Here is a 10,960-nt window from a genome sequence, read left to right as displayed (position 1 = left end):
CCGCCGCCGTGGCAGGCCCAGTGCTAGGTCCCGCCCCTCCCGCCGCCTGCTCCTGCAGCCGCGCGGACCGCCGCGGCCCCTCACCCGACTGCTGGGACGGGGACGCATACGACTGCAGTTCTCTCGCCGGCGTGTTCTGCAGCCCGGCTGCCGCGGAGGTGCGGTGGAGCCAGGGGTCCAGAGCCACCGGGTTATTGTGGAAATGCTGCGCCGCCGTGGTGGTCAGCTGCGCCGCTGCACGCTGCCACTCCGCCTCCCGCTCCGCCAGCCGCGACTGTGCCACCGGCTGGGGCCCCGAATCCCCCGCCTGCTGTGTTGGCGCCGGGCACGGCATGGCTGCGGGGCGGGCCGGAGCCGGAGGTGCGGCCGGGTTGGCCGCGGTGATGGCCCGCCGCACGTCCCGCACCGTGTAGTCCGCTAAGCTGACACCCGCAATCCGGCAGTGCTCCGGGTGCACTACCACCCCAGCCTCCGGCGCCAGGAAGTACGGCGCCCGAGGCAACGCCCCCGCCCGGTCCCCTGGTGATGCTGCATCGTACGCCGCCCGCTCTTCAAAGGTCCACAGGTGCCGCGGCTTGCGATGCTGCAGCACACAGGCAGGCTGCCACGCCCCATCCACCGGCGGGGGCAGCACGCCAGGCCCAGGCTCCAAGAGCCGCCCCGTGTAGTGGACGTAGGACACAGCCCCCGCAGCGTTAGCCACCCACAGCTGGTCCAGGCTAACCCGCCACTGTGGCGGCGCCGCTGGCGGCTGAGTGGCTGGCTGCGGTGGATGCTGTTCTACGCCCGCGCTCCGCACGTGGCCGACCGCGGCCGCCAGCCGGGCAGGCAGCCCCGCTGGCGCCGGCGCGTCGCTGTACACCCACGCCCACGTGGTGGCGGAGTCCGGGCGCACATGAGTAAGCAGCGCCCGGGTGAGCATCTTCCAGGGTTGCCGGCCTGGCTGGGCAAGGAGGGCGAAGGTCTTAGCTTGCAGGGCAGACAGGAACGCAGGCAGGTCGACGTGGTTGACACCCCCATCCTTGTACGGCAGACAGGCCGTTTCCCGCTTTGGCAGCAGGAGCGGGTTCCCGTGCGACACCAGGCTGGCGTCCTCAGCGTGCATGGAGCGCGCAGCAAAGTGGTCCACCAGGTCGGTGAGTTCCTTCAACTGCGCAGGCGACGGGTTGAGGAAGCTGAAGTGGTAGGCCAGCTTCGCCGCCAACACCTGCTTCGCAATGTGCACACGGCCAACGAGAGTCAGAGACAGGGCAGCCCACAGACGCGCCACAAACGCCATGCCGCGAGCCCGCCGGGTGTACAAGTCAGCTGCAGCCGCATCAGAGTCCCACGACAGGGGCACACCCAGGTGCGTCACGGCGCCAGTGGTAAACGGCACCCCCGTGTGTGGGCATGCAAGGGCCCGTCAGGTGCGCAAACCTGCCAAGGCCCATGGCCTTGCTCTTGTCCGGATGGACACGGGCGTTGGACGCGCGGCAGAACAGCTGTACTGCCGCCATCAGGACCGGCCCGTCCACCGCCGGGTCGCGCGCCGTGAGGGTCGTGTCGTCAGCGTGGTGGGCAGCCGGTGGCGCCTGCTCGCCACTGGGTAACAGGGGCGTGCGCAGTGCCCCTTGCTCCACCTGCCGCCGCAGCTGCACCTGCCGCCGCCGCGGCTTCACCGCACCTCCGCGGCAGCCGGGCTGCAGAACACGCCGGCGAGAGAACTGCAGTCGTATGCGTCCCTGTCCCAGCAGTCGGGTGAGGGGCCGCGGCGGTCCGCGCGGCTGCAGGAGCAGGCGGCGGGAGGGGCGGGGCCTAGCACGGGGCCTGCCACGGCGGCGGCGGCAGCAGCGGCGGCGGTGGAGGGCGACCCTCGCATGCCGCCCCCGGATGCGTCCCTTCTGCGGGGTACGTGGCGGAGGCTGTGGGACAGCCACGCCAGTCGGGGGGCAAAGGTGCTGGTGTACAGGCTGCAACATGCTTACCTGCCTTGCGGGCTGTACAGGGCGGGCAAGGGCATTCGGCCACGGGTGACCACGGGGTGCGGGGGGTTGGGGGCGCGCTGTCCTCACCCCGCCTGCGGGCCACCTGGCCCGCGGGCGTGGGCCAGCCTGACGCACATCTTCCTTTTTTTTGAGGAATCATCCTTACAGGGTTGAACAGGGGCAGACGCGCTGCCCCCCTGCTGCCTGAAAGCAGCCTGGTCCCCGAGACCAGAACCCTGACAGGGCAAGAAGAGAAGAAAAGAGAAGAAAACAGAAAACTTCCTGGAGTGTCCAGCTTATGCGCAGGCGAGGACGTGGCTGCAGCAGCTGTGGGCCTGCGTTGCGCCCCAGGCAGCGGCGCCGCCAGTGACGGACGCAGGCTTCATGCTGGGGGACCGCATGGGTATGTGGGCCTCAGGCCCGCGGGGGGCGGGCGCGCTGCTGTGGAGCACTTTGCGGGCCACCTTCTTGTACGCCGTCTGGTGTGCGTACTGGTCCCGCGAGCCTGCTAAGCAGACGTCGGAGCATGTGGTTCGGGAGGTGGTCAGCGAGCTGCGCAGGGTGATGCGGCTGCGTTTCACTGCCGCCACGCTAACCCCTGAAACCCTGTCGGCTCTGCCCACTCAGCTTCTCACCGCACAGCTCAAGGCGGCTAAGCTGGAGCACTTTGTGGCCATCTGGACGGCGGGTGGCGCGCTTTGTGAAGTGGAGGAGGTTCAGGGTGGGTCACCGAAGTTGAACTTGCGGCTGACGCTTGCCACTATAAGGACGGGTTTGTGCGTTACACCTGCTTTTTGTGCGTAAAGCATGCGTTGGGGGTGGGACGCATGCGTCCACGGAACGCAAGAAGCATGAGGGCCGGGGAGGGCGGCAAACCTCTCGGTTGTGCGTGCGAAGCACGCATGCGGAACGCATGCAGACGCATGCGCCCCACGAATACGCAAGCCCCCGACGCAAGCCCCGTCAAAGCCTTCACCTTAAGTACTTGCTCAACTCACACAGTGTAGACACATAGCGAACGATGACTTTGCCAAACCTCGCGATCCCCCAACTGCACTGCAACGTGCAAACTATTGCTTCTACATTTGCTGCGTTAACAAACAGTATATTAGCACGTATAATGCAATTGCCATGAGAAAGGCGTTAGGGATGGGCCTTGTTAAACAAAGGCAAAGCAACGAGTGCCAGGCTCTATGTTGTATGTATCTATGAAGAGTTAAACCTAGGTACTAACTACTAATCGCGGTAAACGGGGGGAGCGCTGGCGGTGCGTGGCGGTGACTGTTCCAAGCAGCCGCGGCAGAGGCTGTGGCTGCCGCGGCTGCCCATGGCCAGCAGTCACCGGTTGCGCGGCCGCTGGTGGGGAGGAAGGCTGGCGAGTGCCGCTGCTGCGCGCTGCTATCAGCCCGGAATCTGCACGGGAGCGGGAGGCATGGGCGGGCTAAACGGGAGCGGCCGGGGTTGCGGCGGTGCGTGGCGGTGACTGTTCCAAGCAGCCGCGGCAGCAGCTGTGGCTGCCGCGGCTGCCCATGGCCAGCAGTCACCGGTTGCGCGGCCGCTGGTGGGGAAGAAGGCTGGCGAGTGCCGCTGCTGCGCGCTGCTATCAGCCCGGGACCTGCACGGGAGCGGGAGGCATGAGCAGGGTAAACAGGGGGAGCGGCCGGGGTTGCGGCGGCGCGTGGCGGTGACTGTTCCAAGCAGCCGCGGCAGAGGCTGTGGCTGCCGCGGCTGCGCATGGCCAGCAGTCACCGGTTGCGCGGCCGCTGATGGGGAGGAGGGCTGGCGAGTGCCGCTGCTGCGCGCTGCCATCAGCCCGGAATCTGCACGGGAGCGGGAGGCATGGGCGGGGTAAACGGGAGCGGCCGGGGTTGCGGCGGCGCGTGGCGGTGACTGTTCCAAGCAGCCGCGGCAGAGGCTGTGGCTGCCGCGGCTGCCCATGGCCAGCAGACACCGGTTGCGCGGCCGCTGGTGGGGAAGAAGGCTGGCGAGTGCCGCTGCTGCGCGCTGCTATCAGCCCGGGACCTGCACGGGAGCGGGAGGCATGAGCAGGGTAAACGGGGGGAGCGTCCGGGGTTGCGGCGGCGCGTGGCGGTGACTGTTCCAAGCAGCCGCGGCAGAGGCTGTGGCTGCCGCGGCTGCGCATGGCCAGCAGTCACCGGTTGCGCGGCCGCTGGTGGGGAGGAAGGCTGGCGACTGCCGCTGCTGCGCGCTGCTATCAGCCCGGAATCTGCACGGGAGCGGGAGGCATGGGCGGGGTAAACGGGAGCGGCCGGGGTTGCGGCGGCGCGTGGCGGTGACTGTTCCAAGCAGCCGCGGCAGCAGCTGTGGCTGCCGCGGCTGCGCATGGCCAGCAGTCACCGGTTGCGCGGCCGCTGGTGGGAAAGAAGGCTGGCGAGTGCCGCTGCTGCGCGCTGCTATCAGCCCGGGACCTGCACGGGAGCGGGAGGCATGAGCAGGGTAAACGGGGGGAGCGTCCGGGGTTGCGGCGGCGCGTGGCGGTGACTGTTCCAAGCAGCCGCGGCAGAGGCTGTGGCTGCCGCGGCTGCGCATGGCCAGCAGTCACCGGTTGCGCGGCCGCTGGTGGGGAGGAAGGCTGGCGAGTGCCGCTGCTGCGCGCTGCTATCAGCCCGGGACCTGCACGGGAGCGGGAGGCATGAGCAGGGTAAACGGGGGGAGCGGCCGGGGTTGCGGCGGCGCGTGGCGGTGACTGTTCCAAGCATCCGCGATGGAGCCGAAACCAAACTGGTGCTTGTAAGCACCTTTATTGACAGTGTCGGGCAGAACCACGGTGACAGTGTGCATTTAAGCCGTGAGCTCTACACCGTATCCAGCCCGGCGCACCTGGCGTTCCCCCGGCGTGTCTTCATGCGGCGATGGGCGTGAGCGGAGGGTGCGTGTGCATGGGAGCCCTACACCGTATCCAGCCCGGCGCACCAGGCGTTCCCCCGGCGTGTCTTCATGCGGCGGTGGGCGTGAGCGGAGGTGCGTGTGCAATTGAGCCCTATACCGTATCCAGCCTGGCGCACCAGGCGTTCCCCCGGCGTGTCTTCATGCGGCGGTGGGCGTGAGCGGAGGTGCGTGTGCATGGGAGCCCTACACCGTATCCAGCCCGGCGCACCAGGCGTTCCCCCGGCGTGTCTTCATGCGGCGGTCGGCATAAGCGGAGGTGCGTGTGCATGGAAGCCCTACACTGTATCCAGCCTGGCGCACCAGGCGTTCCCCCGGCGTGTCTTCATGCGGCGGTGGGCATGAGCGGAGGTGCGTGTGCATGGGAGCCTTACACCGTATCCAGCCCGGCGCACCAGGCGTTCCCCCGGCGTGTCTTCATGCGGCGGTGGGCATGAGCGGAGATGCGTGTGCATGGGAGCCCTGCGTCGTATCCAGCCCGGCACACCAGGCGTTCCCCCGGCGTGTCTTCGCGCGCCGGTGGACGTGAGCGGAGGTTGCGTGTGCATGGGAGCCCTACACCGTATCCAGCCCGGCGCACCAGGCGTTCCCCCGGCGTGTCTTCATGCGGCGGTGGACGTGAGCGGAGGTGCGTGTGCATGGGAGCCCTACACCGTATCCAGCCCGGCGCACCAGGCGTTCCCCCGGCGTGTCTTCATGCGGCGGTGGACGTGAGCGGAGGTGCGTGTGCATGGGAGCCCTACACCGTATCCAGCCCGGCGCACCAGGCGTTCCCCCGGCGTGTCTTCATGCGGCGGTGGACGTGAGCGGAGGTTGCGTGCGCATGGGAGCCCTACACCGTATCCAGCCCGGCGCACCAGGCGTTCCCCCGGCGTGTCTTCATGCGGCGGTGGGCATGAGCGGAGGTGCGTGTGCATGGGAGCCCTACACCGTATCCAGCCCGGCGCACCAGGCGTTCCCCCGGCGTGTCTTCATGCGGCGGTGGGCATGAGCGGAGGTGCGTGTGCATGGGAGCCTTACACCGTATCCAGCCCGGCGCACCAGGCGTTCCCCCGGCGTGTCTTCATGCGGCGGTGGGCATGAGCGGAGGTGCGTGTGCATGGGAGCCCTGCATCGTATCCAGCCCGGCGCACCAGGCGTTCCCCCGGCGTGTCTTCGCGCGGCGGTGGACGTGAGCGGAGGTTGCGTGTGCATGGGAGCCCTACACCGTATCCAGCCCGGCGCACCAGGCGTTCCCCCGGCGTGTCTTCATGCGGCGGTGGGCGTGAGCGGAGGTGCGTGTGCATGGGAGCCTTCACTGTATCCAGCCCGGCGCACCAGGCGTTCCCCCGGCGTGTCTTCATGCGGCGGTGGGCATGAGCGAAGGTTGCGTGTGCATGGGAGCTCTACACCGTATCCAGCCTGGCGCACCAGGCGTTCCCCCGGCGTGTCTTCACGCGGCGGTGGGCATAAGCGGAGGTGCGTGTGCATGGAAGCCCTACACCGTATCCAGCCCGGCGCACTAGGCCTCCCCCGGCCTTCCTTCATGCGGCGGTGGGCGTGAGCGGAGGGTGCGTGTGCATGTGAGCCTGACACCGTATCCAGCCCGGCGCACCAGGCGTTCCCCCGGCGTGTCTTCATGCGGCGGTGGGCATGAGCGGAGGTGCGTGTGCATGGGAGCCTTACACCGTATCCAGCCCGGCGCACCAGGCGTTTCCCCGGCGTGTCTTCACGCGGCGGTGGGCGTGAGCGGAGGTGCGTGTGCATGGGAGCCCTACACCGTATCCAGCCCGGCGCACCAGGCGTTCCCCCGGCGTGTCTTCATGCGGCGGTGGGCGTGAGCGGAGGTGCGTGTGCATGGGAGCTCTACACCGTATCCAGCCCGGCGCACCAGGCCTCCCCCGGCCTTCCTTCATGCGGCGGTGGGCATGAGCGGAGGTGCGTGTGCATATGAGGCTTTCCCCGTTATTGAGAAAGCTGTAAAGACGAACCATGCGAAGCCGAGAAAGCCGGTATCCAGCTTCAGGTGGTTCCCTAAGCACAAGCCGCGGAGGCGCAGGCGGAGGCGAGACCCGTGCCCGGACCGGCGCTGAAGACTGACGTACCGGCCTGCTGTAGATTAACTTAAGCCGGAGCATGCAAGCAAATCGAGACCCCGCATGGAGCGCGTTCCTTGTTGCATGGGGCTGCATGGGGCTCATATATTTCGAGTTCAGTTCTTCACTCTTCAAGCAACCTGTCTTTGTAACATGTAGCTACATACCTATCGTTCAGCACCATGTAGAGACTTCGTGGTCCTCTGCCAGTCGGCCATGGACTTGCTTTCAAAGTTGGCGCTCAAGTCTACAGGGCGAGTCTTCAAGTCCTGCTAAGCCCTGGCATCAATCTTTGGAAGGTATGTTATGAGCTGCTGGTGCTGGGGCTGGGCTGCGCTGTCGCAGGGGGTGTCGGACCCTCGTTGACCGGGTCTACAACTAAGCCAGGTCTTGACGCTGCTGTTACAGGATGTAAATCAAGCATCAGAGACCAAGTCTGGAATCAACAGTGCCAGGTGAGGCAGGTCAAGACACATAGCGACAGCCATTTCAGGGGGTCGACAAGCAACAACAAATTCAGGGGGTCAAGCGAGCTAGCATCCATGCGCAGTATGGACGAAGTTGTAAGAGCATAAGCAGAGATTCAGAGTGTGAAGCTCCCCCCCTCCCCCTCCCCTTGTCTCCTCAGGTCCGGCACTGGAATTCGACTCGGGGCGCAGCGCGCGTAAATGCGTGGCCCTTCTAACCCTCACCAGGCAAGTTTGATCGGAAGTTGCTACACAACTCATAATAGGATGAATGATAGGATTTGAATGACGTACATGGGATGTTAGTTCTAGGGGACCGAATGAGGTCTAGGCCTTGCGTGTACGACACCACCGTGCCACCATGCACTGACCAACTTACCCCAAACACCATGCAGGCCGAGCTCAAGTATGGAGGCGGCTAGCGGCAAGCGGCAGACTTCAGGTGGCGGCAGCGGAATTGGCAGGCGGCGCTGTGCGCGCATGGTGTTATGGTGTGATCGGCGGGTGGCTGGGTGTAGTGCTGGCAGGGGATCCGTATCGGTTGCCTTCACACTTGCCTCGAGACCCTGAGTATGCCTGGTCTGTACGTTTAGTGTTGTGTTGCAATGGTAGGCCTTGCAGAATGTGTGCGTGCAGCACGTGCGTGGTGGGTTGCGGGTCGTGTGGACGGAGCGGGCGGGAGAGCCGTGCGGACTTGCACCATTTTGGCACACCACGACACCAGTACGAGGGGCACGTGTCGGAGCGCAGATGCATGAACTGTAACACATCAAGAGAGCTTCAGGTGCCTCATGTGCCCCATTTTATGTGCCGTGCGGGACGCGCACAGTATCGGGCGGGACGCACACAGCGCCGGGTGGCAGCTTGCTTTAGGTAAAGCACAGGCGTGCCGCATGCGTGAGACCATGCGTAGAGCTCTAAGCAACCGGCATTTTTGCTTTATTTGTGCTTAATCGTGCGTATGCTAAGCATGCATACGCATGCGTGCCAGCCAGAGGGGAGCGGCGCGGCAAGTCCTGGCAACTACCATGCGTTAGCTAACGTAAGTGCTTGTCCTTGACGCATGCGAGCGGTGTGCTTCCTCCTGCGTACCGCACGCACTTTTCGTGCTTGCCGCATGCGAAATTTCCATGCTTAACGCATGCTAACGCATGCCATAACGCACAAACCCGTCCTTATAGTGTGCATCACCTGTGCAGGCCCCCTAGGTTTCCTTTTGGGCGGCGTTTCTTTCCAGGCGCTGGCGTGGCGTTTATCGTCATCAGCTTATCTGGCCCAGACTCCGCCACCACGTGGGCGTGGGTGTACAGCGACGCGCCGGCGCCAGCGGGGCTGCCTGCCCGGCTGGCGGCCGCGGTCGGCCACGTGCGGAGCGCGGGTGTGGAACAGCATCCGCCGCAGCCAGCCACTCAGCCGCCAGCGGCGCCGCCACAGTGGCGGGTTAGCCTGGACCAGCTGTGGGTGGCTAACGCTGCGGGGGCTGTGTCCTACGTCCACTACACGGGGCGGCTCTTGGAGCCTGGGCCTGGCGTGCTGCCCCCGGCGGTGGATGGGGCGTGGCAGCCTGCCTGTGTGCTGCAGCATCGCAAGCCGCGGCACCTGTGGACCTTTGAAGAGCGGGCGGCGTACGATGCAGCATCCCCAGGGGAACGGGCGGGGGCGTGGCCTCGGGCGCCGTACTTCCTGGCGCCGGAGGCTGGGGTAGTGGTGCACCCGGAGCACTGCCGGATTGCGGGTGTCAGCTTGGCGGACTACACGGTGCGGGACGTGCGGCGGGCCATCACCGCGGCTAACCCGGCCGCACCACCGGCTCCGGCCCGCCCTGCAGCCATGCCGTGCCCAGAGCCAGCACAGCAGGCGGGGGGTTCGGGGACCCAGCCGGCGGCACAGTCGCGGCTGGTGGAGCGGGAGGCGGAGTGGCAGCGTGCAGCGGCGCAGCTGACCACCACGGCGGCGCAGCATTTCCACAATAACCCGGTGGCTCTGGACCCCTGGCTCCACCGCACCTCTGCGGCAGCCGGGCTGCAGAACACGCCAGCGAGAGAACTGCAGTCGTATGCGTCCCCGTCCCAGCAGTCAGGTGAGGGGCCGCGGCGGTCCGCGCGGCTGCAGGAGCAGGCGGCGGGCGGGGCGGGGCCTAGCACGGGGCCTGCCACGGCGGCGGCGGCAGCAGCGGCGGCAGTGGAGGGTGACCCTCGCATGCCGCCCCCGGATGCGTCCCTTCTGCGGGGTACGTGGCGGAGGCTGTGGGACAGCCACGCCAGTCGGGGGGCAAAGGTACTTGTGTACCGGCTGCAACATGCTTACCTGCCTTGCGGGCTGTACAGGGCGGGCAAGGGAATTCGTCCACGGGTGACCACGGGGTGCGGGGGGTTGGGGGCGCACTGTCCTCACCCCGCCTGCGGGCCACCTGGCCCGCGGGCGTGGGCCAGCCTGACGCACATCTTCCTGGAGTGTCCAGCTTATGCGCAGGCGAGGACGTGGCTGCAGCAGCTGTGGGCCTGTGTTGCGCCCCAGGCAGCGGCGCCGCCAGTGACGGACGCGGGCTTCATGCTGGGGGACCGCATGGGTATGTGGGCCTCAGGCCCGCGGGGGGCGGGAGCGCTGCTGTGGAGCACTTTGCGGGCCACCTTCTTGTACGCCGTCTGGTGTGCGTACTGGTCCCGCGAGCCTGCTAAGCAGACGTCGGAGCATGTGGTTCGGGAGGTGGTCAGCGAGCTGCGCAGGGTGATGCGGCTGCGTTTCACTGCCGCCACGCTAACCCCTGAAACCCTGTCGGCTCTGCCCACTCAGCTTCTCACCGCACAGCTCAAGGCGGCTAAGCTGGAGCACTTTGTTGCCATCTGGTCGGCGGGTGGGGCGCTTTGTGAAGTGGAGGAGGTTCAGGGTGGGTCACCGAAGTTGAACTTGCGGCTGACGCTTGCATCACCTGTGCAGGCCCCCTAGATTTCCTTCTGGGCAGCATTTCTTTCCAGGCGCTGGCGTGGCGTATTATCGTCATCAGCTTGTCTGGCGCCCATGAGTACTAGCTCTGGCTGGAGTGGCAGCGCCTGGGCGGCTGTGGGACTTCCTGCACAGCGCGTCTTGCAGCGGACTGGAGCCCGCTTAGTCAGCGCCACATCTGGCCCGTTTAGTTTGCTGCTTGTGTCTCCTCTGCCGGTTCTCCTGGGGTGTTGCTTAAGCAACCGACTTGTGGGGGTGGGGTGGGTTTGGGCGGGGCGAGTGCGTACCGCTGGTGTTTTCTTTGCTGGCGCGCGGTGGTGGTGGTTCTTGCGGTTAGGCTGTGGTGTAGGTTGGTGCTTGGGTTAGGTCTGGCGGTGTTTTTGTGCAACCCCTCCCGGGGGGCGGGGGGGCCAGCCTCCTGCTCTGTCTGCCGGGTCGGGGTGGGGTGGGGTGGGATGGTTGGGGGTGGTTGGTGGCGGTTTTCGAGGTGTTTGCTTTCTGTTTTCTTCTCTTTTCTTCTCTTCTTGCCCTGTCAGGGTTCTGGTCTCGGGGACCAGGCTGCTTTCGGGCAGCAGGGGGGCAGCGCGTCTGCCCCTGGTCA

At 66.4% G+C, this 10,960-nt stretch overlaps 1 protein-coding gene across 2 annotated transcripts in view; it reads right to left on the bottom strand.

Moving 5' to 3' along the window:
• CHLRE_08g373421v5 (uncharacterized protein) overlaps positions 1-2,240 on the bottom strand; it is a 4,348-nt gene extending 2,108 nt beyond the window's left edge. The window contains exons 1-4 of one of the 2 annotated variants that reach the window (XM_043065113.1): positions 2,055-2,240; positions 1,667-1,766; positions 1,424-1,574; positions 85-1,308 (exon numbers count right to left, since the gene is read on the bottom strand). In XM_043065113.1, coding sequence (XP_042922114.1) covers positions 85-1,308; positions 1,424-1,574; positions 1,667-1,766; positions 2,055-2,104 — 1,525 coding nt within the window. In that variant the 5' untranslated portion in view covers positions 2,105-2,240. Of the gene's footprint in view, positions 1-84; positions 1,309-1,423; positions 1,575-1,666; positions 1,767-2,054 lie in introns of those variants that run through there. The other variant, XM_043065114.1, reaches the window with a different exon arrangement.
• Positions 2,241-10,960: the final 8,720 nt, after the last annotated feature.

Source organism: Chlamydomonas reinhardtii, chromosome 8 (assembly GCF_000002595.2).
Source record: "Chlamydomonas reinhardtii strain CC-503 cw92 mt+ chromosome 8, whole genome shotgun sequence".
Taxonomy (NCBI): Eukaryota; Viridiplantae; Chlorophyta; class Chlorophyceae; order Chlamydomonadales; family Chlamydomonadaceae; genus Chlamydomonas; species Chlamydomonas reinhardtii.
The sequence above is the reverse complement of the archived record's forward strand: the minus strand, read 5'-3'. Positions and strand labels throughout refer to the sequence as shown.